Here is a 17,040-nt window from a genome sequence, read left to right as displayed (position 1 = left end):
TTGGCAGGCAGGGAATGTGTTTGTTTGGTGTGGCAGAGTAGTGCAAGTAGCAGAGCCATTGAGAAAGAGGAGATATATTACACTTTAAAAAAAAACAAGCATACAGAACAGTTAAAATCTGAAAACAAGCATTCAGAACATTGCAATTCAAAGTGTAAGAATATATATATATATATATATGCAATGCATATATTTAGCAAATGTATCTGCTTCCATTCTTTTCTGAAGATGAAACTAGTCAAACGAGTACAATGATAATAAACTCTATATTTTATTTCAGGCTTTTCTGTGAGCTTTCTGGCTGTTCAGAGCTTTTGTATTCCTAAACCTGCAAATTTAACAACATTTCTTTGTTAATTTCGGTTGATACACACAACAGAATCAGTGCCAATATAAGTCAATTAATTAGTTTACTAAAATCAAACTAAATTACTAAGTGTTTTGCTCAGAAATGCTTGGATAAAGTTAAGCATCAAGCCCTGCATCAATTTTCTTCAATCTAGTCGTCCAAAATTACTGATAAAAGGATTTTGCTTGTTGTGCTTAGGCCTTAAGAACATGATGAAGTTCAAATCCACAAGAACAAGAGATAGCTTATGCATAGATTGTCACAAAGTCTCACAAAGTCCCTTAAAACGTTGATATTGGTATCTTCTCTTTCTTTTCTGTTCACAGAACTTATGCATGCACAATATTTTCACTAATATATAAGGAAACTACACTAATAGTATCAACATTTTGTTAACTAGGCTTAAAACAGAACAGGACATGTGTTGTGATTTTTGTATATTAAAAAGGGGAGATGAGGAATAGAGTGGTGAAATACTCTAATGAATCAGGTTTCAAATTGGTTATAACCATCATATTTTCAGTGTTTTGTTGAATAAAATGAGGCTTACTCCCCTATATTCTGTGATTATGTCTTGTAGAGTGGAGATTATGTGCACTAGAAGAGAAAGCAACATTAAACTGGCAAAAGAAGAAATTGGAAAATTCGTTTGTATCTCCTTCAATATTTGTTACCCAAAAGTAATTCGATGTCAACAATGCTCAGTGAAGCTCAGAATGATAGTTCAAGTTCAGAGGGGGTAGACAACAACTATTGTAGGTTTTCTGTACGCTTGAAAGATTCCTCTTGAGTTCTGACTGGGAGAAATATTACCACAGATTCAAGGCAAGGAGCAACTGGTCACAAATTTCATTATATCAATTTCAGAGACACATCTTGGGTTGTAATTTTCTTACATTTTATTTGCTGGAGTTATACTGCTAATGGATCATGGAGTATAATCAAAATCATTGATCCAAAAAATCAATATAACATTCTATTCAAAATCTTTTCAATTCAAGAGGCAGAAATATTGTGTTTAATGAAATCAATCTATTCAGTGGAAATCACTTACCAAATGCTTGTCTAATCTCAAAGGCAGCTGAAGCATCTTTGGATGGAAACATGAAAAATACTTCAGATGTTTCAGAATCGCTGGCAGAGTCGACACAAGAGAAAGGATTTACCGAACTCTCTACATGTGACTGAGGTGATGGTAAGTTTTCTGTCTGAGGATAAGAGGAACCATAGGAGGTGCAGGTAGCCAGTACATGCCATCTTGTAGCGACAGAGACTGTTCCTTGAGCTCTGTGTGTAATTCTTGCAGCTCCCAATAAGCAAAGCAAGAAACCAGTGACTTGTACAACAGAACAGACCTGAACAAATCAATTTAAACAAATCTTAGATTCTAATGTCCAACCATTAATACCAGACACTTCTCTCACTTCTCTCAGTTAGAGAAAAGCCGTTCTATTTAAACAATGATGATTTTACATCTCATATGCAGAAAAGTTTAAATAATTGTCGTAATTTTATTGACAAAAATTTACTTTTGGCTGTTGAACAATTTGATAATTAATCCACTAGTCCATGTAATCCAAGGGGCATTGCCCTGTACCTTGTTTGATGATACATACTACAATCAAATAAATGAAAAACAATTCATTGAATTAACAGGTCATTTCTAGCAAACAGGGTTGTATCAGAAATTCATGCACTTAAAAAACTGTGTCCTGACTATATAATTTCATTATTTTGCTGATATTTGTAATTAGTTAACCTGTGACTGAACGTATGCTATTTCTGAATCAGGACATTTCAAAATTCAGATCATATGCCCTAATTTCTAATCGGAGCAAATGCTATGAGCATATAGTGGTAAAATAAGAGCAAATTTTGAAAAAGGATGAAAGAAAAACAGGTAAGAGAAAACATACCACTAAATTTCCAGCATTAAAGAAATTGATCTCGGTGCGAGAGGATAATGTCATCAGAAGAGCAGCAAACTGACTGATGGTAATTGTAAGCAAAGAAGCAAGAACGAAAAATCGAAAACGGTGGCTGGTAAGAAACAATTGATGCCTAATTCTCATGTGCTCCTTCAAAATAATACTAACATACCACTAAATTTCCAGCATTAAAGAAATTGATCTCGGTGCGAGAGGACAATGTCATCAGAAGAGCAGCAAACTGACTGATGGTAATTGTAAGCAAAGAAGCAAGAACGAAAAATCGAAAACGGTGGCTGCTAAGAAACAATTGATGCCTAATTCTCATGTGTTCCTTCAAAATAATACTAACATCAGAACTGTACTCTTCAAGAAACTTCCTGAAACCATCGAACCGGAGAATTTGCAGATGACATGTCAAGCGGGACTGCATACAAACTAAGAGGAAAACACCGGTTCTATAAAGCCACGACATAGTAACAGCTGTAAAGACTAACGAAGTGCTAAGAATCTGGCCACTGATGAAGGGATTTGAGACGGTTACAGTTGAGTACCATAAAATTTTGTGAACAATTTCAATAAGGAAGGAAGGAAGGAGAATCCAGGCGAATAGTTTGAAAGCTTTATCGAGCTCCGTTGTGTACCCCAGTTGCACTTGAGCAGTGTCATCACACAGTTGGTCCAAGAACAAGAATTTTCTGAGACCATATTTCCGTAGGTAGCAGGAAAGGGCAATAAAAGAGATGGAAGCAAGTATGCACTGAGGAATCTGAACGAGCTTACAAAGGCATAGCCTTGTTCATCACATTTAGGGCATTCTACAAAGAACGAACTAAAAACATGAACACAAATTGTAAACAAAATAAACAGAATCAGTGAAAATGCTCTTCTTAATCTGGTGGATTGATCAAGTCCCCAACAACAAAGGCTTGTCTTGAAACGCCTCAGTTCATCTCTGCGGTTCGAGCTGGATCTTTTATAATCCTTACTCAGGAGGGAGACCTCACCGCTGTTGCAGCCATTTATTTTTCCTCAAAGTGGTATACCTGAGGAAGACTCCTGTTGAACAATCTGAAACAGAGTATGTGAAGTAAGCATTTTCTTAAAATTAAAGCATTTGTTCGTGAGAGGGGGTCCCAACACCAAAAGAAGCCCGAACCTGACCACCATCAACAGCAGCAACCTACACAGCCTGAGGAGAAGGTGGGGGACTAGCCACAATTCCCGAAACCTCCATTGCAAAAGTTGTAGCAACAATGGCAGGGGCAACAGCTGTGGCAGAAGGTGTAGGGGCGGCAACATGGGAGGCACCAACCTTGTGGTGGACATCCGCAGGCGAAGGCGAAACGGACGCAGCAGGGGAGTTTGAAATCTGCTGGGCGAGAATCGCATGCGGAGCAGACATATTACCATTAAAGTGTGAACAATGAAAATGTTAAAATTCACTCATCAGTTTCAAAAGCAGAGAGTCAAGGCTTTAGCAAAGATGATAACAATGCTGAAGATGCAAACCCCCACGGGACAACCCACAACTGTCCAGCATGCAGACCAGTGTATTCTTCTATTACCAATTGTTCTACATCCTGCATTCCACAACATTCCCTAGATCTGACCTCTGTAAGTTTTTTTTGGATTGCCATTTGTTCCAAGCTATCGTAGGGAACTTGCTTTGACGGCCCTGCCTTTGAAGATGTAAGCTTCAAATAGATCTCCCGATGGCCATCTGTTTCAAACCACCGTCAGTGACTGCTTTGACGGCCCTGCAGCTGCCTCTGGAGATGTGCGTTCTCTCTCGTTGAGAACCGCACAAACTCTGCAAACCGTCCAAATATCGAATATCCACATGCCAAAAAAGCTCAAGCATTATAATTCGCTTAAATAATATGCATCTTTATCGGAAAGAAACTAAAGAAATGGGGAAATTTTGCAACAAAACAATCTTTGATTGGTTGGGCATGCTCAGATTAATAACGGGTTAAGCAAAATAGCCTCCGCTATACTTTCCTACTGGCAGGAACTAACAAGTCTAAATGTTTATCATGAACCACACAAATCCTAACCATTTTAAGACATACGACAAAAACACGCCTCTTACAGACTGCTCTAACACTGGAAAACCCCACCGAAACTCTGCAAAATCATCAGTTTGATCATTGGGAAAATGTCATTTATAAATAGAATTTAGTTTGTGGCATTACAGATCAAGTCTGGTTTTAGAGATCTTTTGTTTTCATTGAAAATTCGGGACCAACTAGTCCCGTACGTAGTGAAGAGAAATATTTCTGAAACTTTGTGAGGTGTCTCGGAAAAAAATGACTAAATCAATGAAAATAGTGACAGAGATGGTGGAAGAGATCATGAAATTGTACAGATCTATCCTTGAAGGCCTAGTTTTGTGGAATTTGAACCTGCCATTGCTTTTGGCAAAGGACAGTATAAAATAGAAATGATTATGAAGCACCAGAAACCCCCAAAATAGTTGCAGTGTTGCAGTAATTCGTATGAAGAAACATGAAATATATATTGTAAGCATCTAGCAAGTCAACTACTGATGGCTTAATTGATGAAGATGTTTATCTCACATAAAATCAGTCACTAACAATTTTTAAGATTTCCAAAATATGAAAATAGATAGACCATTGATATGTTTGTAATGGTAACAGTAACCTTTTTCTCATATTAACGTAAGTAAATAAATGAAACCAATAAAAGTACAATAAACTTAGCTAAATCAAATGAGGTAGCAAATATAATAAAAGATCTATAATAAGGAAAATCAGTGTATATAATCTACAATAAACTTAGGTAAATCAGTGTATATAATCTTGTACCTGTCTTTATACAGGACTTAATATGTTGTTTAGTCTGTGGTTTAAGGTTAGTCGTCTGTATACACCCTCTGTGACAATATAGTTGGATTGTTGCATATATGACCAACCCTAGTTGTCAAGTAATCCTGTAGCCTTTTGTTCCATAGAAGCTTGAAATTTCTTCCCCTGAGATCTGGCTGGCCCTGTTCCTTTTCCTTTGAATGCCTAAAAAGCAGAGAATAAGTTTACGGATCATATAATGATCAGAGAACTGCCCTTTTTATTTAATCTTGGAGAGTCATCTTTGAGCCATGTTTCCTGCATCCTTGTCTGGCAATGGCCTGAACAGATCTACAATTCGACAGTGACTTGAACGCTGCGATCGCCATGTCTTTCAGAACACTATCTACCCTGCCTCCTGCATTAATTGCAGCCCAAAACAGAGCTATTGCAATGCACAGAAGTTCAGAACAAACCCCACCATACATGAAACATTGAAGAACAGGCTCCTGTTGTCTACTCCATAGATATTTCTTAGAACAAGGATGTTGCATATGCATGCTCCTGCAGTCGAATATTCCTTGCAACAAGGACATTCATAAAAAGAAAGAGGGAATGAGGTCCATGAAAAATTGGATGCATTCATGCGAGGGTTTCTCTTCTGTAATGAGATTTGAATTGACAAACATCATCAACCACACTCTACGGCAGGAGCTTCTGAATGGTTGGCCTTCAAACAAAATCCAAAACTCAGAAGTAAAACTAAACCATCAATACTTGGGATAGTAATAACACGGGGAGGAAATTCACTGCAAACAGAACAAAACAGAAGAAAAAGTCACCGAAAGCAAGACAAATCTCATCTCTTAAAACCCATATTATATGCAGGCCATCTAGGGCTTGAAGCATTCACCAAAATCAAATTCTATAAGAACCTAATTCTAATCTTTAAGGCCGAAAAAAATTAAACAAAAATTGAAGGTATAAACAAGATTCCAGATCAGAGTCATTTTTAATAATATTATCTAAACCCCAACCATTCCAAGGGAAAAATCGAAGTATATCATGGATAACATATCATCTCTAAACAGACCTCAGACACCCTCCAATCTGTTCCGAATTTCAAACCATATCTGTGAATAATTTTCTCTAACAAACACCCTCCAATCTGATTCTAAACAGTACAAGATAATACACGCTTAGCAGGACCAAAAATCCAGTCATAAGTAACCATTTCAAGAATCAAGACCGACCAAAGAGAATAAATGAAAATGGTCTTAAACAAAATAATTTCCATAGCCATGAAACCCTGAACCATCTACGACATAGCTTAAAATCCCAATTCAATTTGATAAAAATATCACCAAGAAAAGGTATCCCCTTAACATAACTCAAAATTCAAAGAAAAGAATATACTTAGGATTATAATCCTACAAAATAAAAGCAGAAATGAAAGCCAAAAAAAGTTACCTATAAATGCTTGGCCTTTCTAAAATGGTGCCAATTTACAGAGAATTGCGAACAGACTCAGAACAGCAGAAATAGAATGGAAGCTATGTAGTTGATTCAAACATTCAAATACTCGAATGTAGATTCAAATGGACAAATACTCGGATGAACAAATTGATTCAAATATTCAAATATTCAAATATTCGAATATAGACGTTGGAACAAAGGAGCCGTTAAAATCTATTGGTTGGAATGTTGAGAATTAGGTTATTTTGGCAAGGGCTCTTCTTCCGATTTTCAATGTTGGAATGTTGATGTGGCAACGGATTTCCAAGCCTTTTGGTGCCTAGGTTTGTCCGTTGGCTATTTTTGAATTCATTTTAGTAACTTAGTTTTATTGATTACAAAATCTTATAAAACAAAAAAGAGAGGTGGTAGACACACACTCATAAAATTAATTAGATCACGATTAAAACAAACATAAAAGATTATTAAAAGGGTCAAGCAAAATAATATTGAAGCAAATAAAACAAAATCAAAATCATGTAGAAGAGGATCTTACTTTTAGTACATGATTCAACTAGAACAATTAGAATGAGTTAAAGTTGCATCTCTTTGTAATTTTTTGGGTTTTAATAAGTAATAGGAAGTTGTTAGTATTATTAGTATTATTGAAGTATTCAAGGGATGAAAAGAGTATTAGATCCCATGTATATATCTATGAATCACATAATTATCTTAGAAATCAATAGTTGATATAGAAGTTTTTGGATATACATTTAAAAATTTCATTCTTAAAAGATATGGACAATGGTTGTAGATTTGAAACTCAGTTTGTCCACTTTATAAGTTAGGGGCCATGTGTATAGCCTAAAGTTTATAAAGGGTTCGTCCTATGGTTAGAGTCGCCTCATAGTTAGTTATTAAGCTTCCCATTCCTCTGGTTAATAATGGAAAACATAGTTGATTTGAAGATTTGTAATGTTACTCTCAAAATTGAGTGGCACTCTCATTTCTTTTTTGGGTAGTAGAGACTTAGCTTATTCTTAGGGGTGATCGTACGGATCTATGTTGCACTTTAGGCTAACAATGCCTATTCTGGTCCCGACCGAAAGGGTTAGAACACTTCCGGTCAGACCGATTTGGCAGCCACGCAGCGCTCGCGTGGCAAGGGGTTTCCGGCCGGGGTTCCCGGCCGGAAACCCCTTGCCCTATATAAAACCCGAAATTCGCCCAAGTCCCTCATTTTGCATTGAGTGACTAGGAGTTGAGCAGGAGGGCGAAAAGATTTCCAGAGATCCAACCGAAAGGGTTTCGACAGTAAGTACCTTTTAAATTTTATTTTTTTTAATGTATTTCTTGTATCATATTACTTTTTTATTTTTTATTTTTAATAGTTTTTAATAGAAAATTAATTTTTTGATAGCGAATTAGTTTTTTTTTAAGTTTTAAAAAAAAATATATATTTTTTGTATTTATTTTATCATATTAGTTTAGAATATTAGAAAATAAATACATACATGTACATAAATACACACATACATACAAATACATTCACAAACATACATATACATACATACATACATACATACATACATACATACATACACACCTACCTACCTACATACATACATACATACATACATACATACATATATACATATAAAATAATTATATATACACCTTAGGACATACACATACACATACATAAAAATACATACACATACATACATAGGTCTACATACATAGATACACACACATACATGTACATACCTACATGTACATACACATACATACATAAATACACATAAAATAATTTTATACACCTTAGGACATACATACACCTCAGGACATGCTATCAGGGTTCGTGTGTGGTCATGAGGGGTCACACATGTATCAGGGGTCGTGTGTGGTCCTGTGTGACCCCTCAGGACCACACACGACCCTTGATAGCATGTCCTGAGGTGTATGTATGTATGTGTATGTATACATCCTAAGGTGTATATAATTATTTTATATGACCCCTTAGGACCTATCAGGACCACATAAGACCAAATGGTGTTGCAAGGGGTCTTACGTGGTCCTAAGGGGTTACGCATGTGTTCTAACACATGGGTGACCCCTTAGGACTACACAAGGCCCCTTCAAACACATGTGCACCCCTTAGGACCTATTAGGACCACATAAGACCAAATGGTGTCAAAAGGGGCCTTGTGTGGTCCTAAGGGATCACCCATGTGTACACAAGGCCCCTTACGACACATCTCCACCCCTTAGGACCTATTACGGCCATATAAGACATATATTGAAATTAATTAAATTGTATATGCAATTGTAAATTAATAGCCCTTAGGAGCCCTTAGGTCCATACAAGGCCCCTTAGGACCACACAAGGCCCCTTACGACACATGTGCACCCCTTAGGACCACATAAGACCAAATGGAGTTGCAAAGGGTCACGCATGTGTTCTAACACATGGGTGACCCCTTAGGACCACACAAGGGCCCTTACGACACATCTGCATTCCTTAGGACCTATTAGGACTACATAAGACCAAATGGTGTCGCACGGGGTCTTATATGGTCCTAAGGGGTCACACATGTGTTCTAACACATGGGTGACCCATTAGGATAGCACAAGGCCCCTTACGACACATCTACATCCTTTAGGACCTATTAGGACCATATAAGACATATGATGAAATTAATTAAATTGTATATGCAATTGTAAATTAATACCCCTTAGAACCCCTTAGGACCACACAAGGCCCCTTACGACATGTGCACCCCTTAGGACCTATTACGACCATATAAGACATATGTTGAAATTAAGTAAATTGTACATGTAATTGTAAATTAATACCCCTTAGGACAACAGAAGGCCCCTTACGACACATGTGCACCCCTTAGGACCTATTAGGACCACATAAGACCAAATGGTGTCGAAAGGGGTCTTATGTGGTCCTAAGGGGTCACACATGTGTTCTAACACATGGACGATCCCTTAGGACCACACAAGGCCCCTTACGACACATATGCACCCCTTATGAGGTCTATTACAACCGCATAAGACCAAATGGTGTCGCAAGGGGTCTTATGTGGTCCTAAGGGGTCACACATGTGTTCTAACACATTGGTGACCCCTTACGACACATCTGCACCCCTTAGGACCTATTAGGACCATATAAGACCAAATGGTGTTGCAAGGGATCTTATGTGGTCCTAAGGGGTCACACATGTGTTCTAACACATGGGTGACCCCTTAGGACCACACAAGGTCCCTTATGACACATCTGCATCCGTTAGGACCTATTACGACCATATAAGACATATGTTGAAATTAATTAAATTAGTTATATATGCAATTGTTAATTAATTGTAAATTTATTTGACTTAATTTGACTAATTGTAAATTAATTTGACTTAATTTGTCTTAATTTGACTTAATTTGACTAATTGTACTTGTAAATTAATTTGACTTAATTTGACTAATTTTCAAATTAATTGTTGTATATGCAAATATATGTAATTGTAAATTAGACATATATTGAAATTTAAAATTAAATTTAAAAATGTTTAAATTTCTTTTGTGCATAGATCTAGAAATTCATCTTAAATTTGTTTTTATATAGATAATTTTAACTTGTATGCATTTATGACGTTTAAATTTCTTTTTTGTATATCTAATTTTTTTAATTTACATGTTTAAATATGTTTAAAATGATTTAAATGTATGTATACTTATATAATTATTGTAATGTGTACTACATACATGCACATGTACACACACACACACACACACACACACACACACACACACACACACACACACACACACACACACACACACATATATATTACTCACTCACATCATGTCTGATGAGCCTGGATCACATAACACTAGTAAATCTGAGCCTAGTGTGCATCCTCCTGGGAGTGAGCAGACATCACATAGGTCTACCACAACTCCATAGGAGAGACAAAAACTCTACAATTATACAACAGAGGCACTCCAATGTGCCCTAGATCATTTAAATATCACATTGGGAAACATGCGTGATCAAACAAATAAGCAAAGGGGTGAGATAATTAAACAAGAGCTACTTCATATGATTGACCTCTTTGACAATTATAATTCATACGATGAGGTCAACACAGAGGAGTTCTATAGATCCCTTTCATGTAGTGTACATGGTACGGTGAAATGGGACACAATGAATGATAGGGTTCCCACAACTGATGTGAAAACCATGTTTCCTCATTATCAAGCCTTTGGTAGGGTGAAGGGTTATATGCCTACTAGGTGCACGGATGCACTAGTAGCACCTTTTATCTATCCTAGATGGTTAGCCACTCATCATAGGTGGCCCCAAAAGGATGAGTTGCCCCTTTATTTCTGCAAATAATTATTTGCAGAGTTTCATTTGTTGGATGATGTTGACTACACAAATTTTTCAGATAAGTTTAGACGACCAGGTGCAGCCCTGCCCGTTACTAAGTGGGCATTGACTGGTCCAAACCTTGTGGTTCTTCCCAAGAGTGCGGACCTAGCACATGCTGTAGATAGTGTACTAGATGTACACTCAACAACCCATCTTTTCCAGTATTGCTACTATAGCCACACAGGTGGATGAGATGACATTAGATCGAGTGGGTATATGTTTGTTGCACTCTCATACTAGCATTCATGATGAATCAATGAGTGATGATCCATATGTTCGAGTAGACATACCATCGCCGATGGATGTTGCACGCATACATGACATAGATCCTTTACGACAGATGAGCGCATGTTTATCCAGTGATCTCTTGGATTCATATCAGGACATTGCTATGGAGCATGGGATCCCACTAGAGGAGGCCCCATCATTTGTTAGGCATGTACTTGGTAGACTGGGTGCTTCTAGCCGTGGTTGTGAGCATACATATTCTCAGCCTACTACTACTACACATCCTACTGCCCCACCCCAGCATACAACAGTTGGTCAGGATACACCTCCTCCTCCTATTTATACATCAGTTGGCCCATACAAGCTTTGCACCCATGGCCAAGTTCATTAAAGATAGTTGACGAATGCCTGCACCCCCCAATTCATTGGGTAGACTGCTTTTCTACTAGGCAACCAAGGGAAACTTATCTTTTTCACCTACTTCGTTCCACATAAATTTCCTCATGGTCCAGATGAGGTTATCTTCAATAGTTGTAGGGAATTTTAAGTATGCCATTGAGAATACAAAGATCACAACCAATACTGAATTGATCATAATGATTCTCCCGATCGAAGATAGCCACTTGCCCTTCCAATTTTCTATCTTTAACTTTCATTTTGCAATCAACATGTCCCAATAGCTAATCTTGTTTAGACTTGAAAATAGGGGGGTGCCCAAAACCCTTCCTGGGAAGTTTGCAACCCTTAGGTTTAGAATCCTAGACAAGGCTCTTTGAAGCCTTGGTTGTGTATTGATGAAGAAGACTTTTGATTTATTCTAGTTAATGCTTTGCCTTGATGCTTTGCAGTATTCATCCAACAAAGATTTAATGATTCTTTCCTCACTCCTACTCGAAGCCCCAAAGAGGATTGTGTCATCCCCAAATTGGAGGTGAGTAGTATGCTCAACCCCATTTTCCTCGTTCACCCCCACTCAACGCCCATCCTGGTACAAACCGCGAATAGATCTACCCAAGGCCTCTACCATAATGATGAAGAGAAAGGGGGAGACTGGGTCTCCCTGTCTTATTCCTCAGGTGGAGGAGAAAACACCATGAGTAGACCCATTTACTAGCACAAAGAACTTTGGGTTAGATAGGCAACTCCTTATCCACTTAATCCAACAATCTCCAAATCCAAATTTATCCAAGACTTCAAAAAGGAATTCCCTATCCACTAGATCGTATGATTTTAGAATATTGAGCTTCATAATCATGCAGGTATCCTTGGTTTTTCTGGCAGAGTGAAGTGTTTCATGGGACATGATGATACATTCAATAATCGATCTACCTAGGGTGAAACTACTTTGCTCATGAGAAATAATAAGATTGATAATCCATTTCAACCTATTTGCAATGATCTTTGTTAAATCCTTGTATACTCTATTACAAAGGGAAATAGGTCTAAAGTCCCCCATCTCCTGAGGGCAGCTCTTTTTTGGGATTAGAGATAGAAAGGTGTGATTGATAGCTCCCAGCATAGCCATCTTTTTTCTTGACTCTTCCACGGCTCGATGAAGATATTTACATATGATGCCCCAATAGGAGTGGAAAAAAGCCACAAGAAAACCATTAGGACTAGGGGCCTTGTCCGGGTTAAGCTGGAAGGTTTATTTCCCGAGTTCCTCCTCATCAATGCATTTGTATAGCTCTTTATTTTGATCTTTAGATATTATCACTGTGATCGAGTCTAAGATCTTGTCCCTAGCCACTCGATCCACTCGATCCACCTGATTACCTCTATTTAGAATGGATTCAAAAAATCTCTCTCCTTTTTTACTGACTTCCTCCATATTCTGAGCCATGCTACCATCCGCTTTCTTTATTTGCAAAATTATGCTCTTGTTTCTGTTAGCAATTGCGGATCTGTGGATAAACTTGGTATTTTTGTCTCCTTCCTTGAGCCAAATCTCTCTCGATTTTTGTCTCCAATGAATTTATTCCTTTTTCAAGATCTCATTGAGCTCATCTTTTAGCATTTTTTCTTTGAGGAAGTCCTCATTGCTCATACCATTATAAATGATAATTCCATTGATTCTCCCAAGTTCTTCCATCACTTTTCTTTTCTCTGCGAAAATTTTCTTCAAGTGTACTTGATTCCATTCTTTGATCTTCATTTTAATGTATTTCAACCTCTTGCAAAATTTATACATGTGTGGGTTATGTCCCACTGAAATCTCACTCCACCAAACTAAGATCAAATTCTTTAGACCGAGGTCCCTGCTCAACATTTTTTTGAACTTGAAAGGGATGCCTCCTTCAGGATGGCATGACGATACATCCAACTGAATAGGGTAATGATCTGAGCCTAAAAAAGGAAGGATGCGGGCTTCTATCAGGTAATTATATGTAGCCCAATCTCCATAAAACAAAAATCTATCTAATCTTTTTGCAATATTAGAAAATGTTGCCCTACTATTTATTCAATTAGAAACACCATTCTTGGGGATAATATCCATAAGTTGATTGTAGTTAATAAAATTATGGAAATCTCTTTGGAAAATATTGGGCCTTTGAATACCACTTTCCTTCTCTTGATCATTTAAGGTGGCATTGAAATCCACCATAATTATACTTTTTGCCCTACTGCATCCATCTAGTTTGCTTGTGATGAGATTTTAAAGTTCCCTATTTTCAAGGGTAGCAGTAGGCCCATAGACATTGAAAATAAAAAAGGATTCATTGCAACTTAGTAGAGTTATCATGCATTGCTGCCAGTTCTTCCCCTCATCCACAACTTCTCCCTTGACCACCAGCGGATTCCAAATAATTCCAATACCTCCTGAGGCACCCTCAGCTTCCACAAATTTCCCAGACCATTTCCTCCACAACCTCATTCGCTTATCGATATCAGTTCTATTCCACCTTATTTATTTTAGAATCCAAATATCTCCTTTTGACTCATCAATTTGACACTTGATCAAGCTCCATTTGTTAGGGGCATACAAGCCCCTGACATTCCATGTCATGATCTTGATTGCCGCTGGGGAAGGGGAGCACCCTTCCCTATCAAAATTTTGGTTTGTCTAGTAGCCATTGTTGCTAACTTCAACATTGGTTTGTTTGACTTGTGCCCTCTCCTACCCTTAGGTTTGATTTTAGGCTTGTTGATTTTATATATAGTGACCTCAAACCCTTTCAAGCTGCAATTGTCCACTTCCTCAGTTCCTCTTTCATAATCCTCTTCCCACTCCGATCCAGAATCCTCATCACCAATCTCTTCCAAATGGACTTCCAAATCATCTACACCTGTACCTCCATTATGTTCTCCAATGATATGCTCAGGTTGTATGCATATTTCCTGTTGTAGTCCCTATTTCTCATGTTTTGATCTCTCCATGATAGTCTTATCTTCCTTATCCCCCTTTGGGGAAATGAGAAGTTACTCACCATGTAGGACTGGTGAAAACCTCATCTGCGATTCTATCTTGGATTGCAGAGATTTTGCCTCTTGAAGTAGTGTTTGCAGGTATACCATATTGTCTTCCACTAATTTGTCTGCTTGTATCTGAACTATGTCACACTGATGTGACATCCCCTATTGTGATCTATTTGTGGGGATGGAAGGGATCTCAAAAACTTCCATAATTTCCTCAACCAATAATTTTCTTTGGGGCTTTGTGTTGTCCATAACTTCATTCATCCGCTCTAGTAATACTGAGTCAGAGAGGGGATCCTTAATCTATTCTTTGATCCTATTATCTACATGTGGTAAACCTATCTTTTGTGTGCATGAATATGCTCTAGAGATTTTTGGTGAAACTTCACACTCCACCCCCAATATGTTCTCTAGAAAAGAATTTAGGATAGATTAACATTTGATCTTTTCTCTCAATTCTCTGCATCCACACCTCCCCATTACCCAAGATCCTAACTTTATTCGACACGCTTGAAATTTGGTTGACACTAATGCATATCCTTGCAAAACTTCCCCAGATCTCGTTTTCTAGGATTTCATTTGTAGATATAAAAGATCCGAAACAATTGCTAATTTCTTTCAAAGAGACTGTATTCCATTATTCTAATGGTATATTGTATATCCTTACCTACACCAGACATTTAGGAAAAATATCATGGGTCTTAGGGTCGAAATTTGGTTGCCAATCTATCAAATGAACTCCAATATCGTCCAATATATAGGGGCCATTGTTTAGGGTTTTCCATCTTTCATTTCCATCCAGGAATTCAACCAGAAAGTAATCATTAGGGAGAGACTTGAACTTATTTCCATTTTCTCATTGATCTCTACACCAGTTAGCAAAATTTCCTCGTCCCCAGTGTCCCCCACCCCATTTGGTGAATATGCATCTATTCTGAACATCTTCCCCCATTTCATTATTTCTACTATCATTCAAAAGGATTGTCAAAGTGGAGTCACTCACCTAATTTTGAAATTCCATATGTTTCTAGGAGCACTCACCAGTTTCTTTAAGATCTCCCTTTCTATTCCAAGTTTCGTTGGTTTGGAAGATGATTCCTAGGTTCCTGGATCTCCAATTGTCAATCTGATATGCTTTCAAAATATTTGTTTACCTAAACCACCCACTCCTACCTTTCTTCAACCCATGTCTTTCAAGGTTCTCTGCTACGTGCTATCGATCGTAAAGGTATCCCGCCTCCTTAAATTCTATTGAGGTATCGGCCTCCGTTTGGGTCATGGAGGCCCAAGATTTATTCAGACACTTCATTTGGCTTGTGATTTGATCTTTGCTCAGGGAAGGAACTGCTTGATGTTGTTTTTGGTAAAAAGGTTGGCATCTGTCAATCCATCTGCCCCCTTCAAGAAACCATTGGGGCTGATACATATCTATATGTATACCATCATTTAGCAAAAGAGGGATCCGAGATCTTTCTGAGCTCGAAGTTTTCCATTTTTTTTTTGCTACCAGATCCCGGATGGTTTCCATGGGGTTATCATCTTCTGCCTCCTACGGCTAGATGCCCATGTCGCCTTTCTTCGCTACACACCCGCTGCCATGCTCCGCACTACAATCACACTGTTTCTCCTTCATAAACTATTGTCGAATCAAGTTTTTCACAGTTCGCACCATCTCTTCCTATTAAATATCAGTATTATATAATATATAACTCAAATATTTTTTAATATCGTATTTTTATTATTTATTAAATTAAATTATTTTTATTTTTATTATATCACATTTTATTCTATTATATTTATAGTATTTACTCAATTAGATTATATTAGTATCACACTTTACCTCTAACTTTTTATATATTCTAATATTAACTTTTTTTTATTTTTAGTGTCATAAAATTGCAACCCTAGCAATTTGCGACTGCATTAGGGTCCTCATGCATGCAAACTTGAATCCTCTAGCCTGATCGGAGATTGGAGAGTGCTCATCTTGTGAAAACAACTTCTTCCTTGGCCTCTACATCACTCTGTCTACACTCTGCCATGGAGAAAGGGGTAGGACAAAAGCATAGTGGTGGAGCCCCTGTCCCTGCCTTGTTTTGGGACAGGACCTTCCTAGAGCATGCATTGTGGGTTGTGCAGTGAGCGAGAAATCTCCCCGATGTCGGCCTATGATGAAATTAAAATCCACCAACATGTATTTAGGGGGCATTCACTCACTCATTGGCATAAATTGGATAGGTCAAAGTTGGAGAGATTCAAGTTGCATAAGCGATCAAGCATTCAAGCATTCAAGCAATCTTTTCCAGCATTGAGCATTCTCAAGTCTCCCTTCAAGGCTAGGTGTTGCATTCAAGTCAAGGATTCAACCATTGAAGAGGAGATTGATTTTAACATACAATTCCATACAAGAATTTCTAT

The 17,040-nt window shown here is 37.7% G+C and overlaps 1 protein-coding gene across 1 annotated transcript; it reads right to left on the bottom strand.

Annotated features, from left to right (window-relative positions):
• Positions 1-215: 215 nt before the first annotated feature.
• LOC131047752 (uncharacterized) lies at positions 216-3,682 on the bottom strand. The gene is made up of 5 exons (XM_059214414.1): positions 3,465-3,682; positions 2,465-3,071; positions 2,266-2,433; positions 1,404-1,704; positions 216-328 (listed from the first exon to the last, which is right to left on the bottom strand). The coding sequence occupies exons 1-5, from the start codon at positions 3,680-3,682 to the stop codon at positions 306-308; spliced, it is 1,317 nt and encodes a 438-aa protein (XP_059070397.1). The 3' UTR covers positions 216-305.
• Between the last annotated feature and the right edge of the window lie 13,358 nt (positions 3,683-17,040).

The sequence above is a fragment of the Cryptomeria japonica genome, chromosome 11 (assembly GCF_030272615.1).
Source record: "Cryptomeria japonica chromosome 11, Sugi_1.0, whole genome shotgun sequence".
In the NCBI taxonomy this organism is placed as follows: Eukaryota; Viridiplantae; Streptophyta; class Pinopsida; order Cupressales; family Cupressaceae; genus Cryptomeria; species Cryptomeria japonica.
The sequence above is the reverse complement of the archived record's forward strand: the minus strand, read 5'-3'. Positions and strand labels throughout refer to the sequence as shown.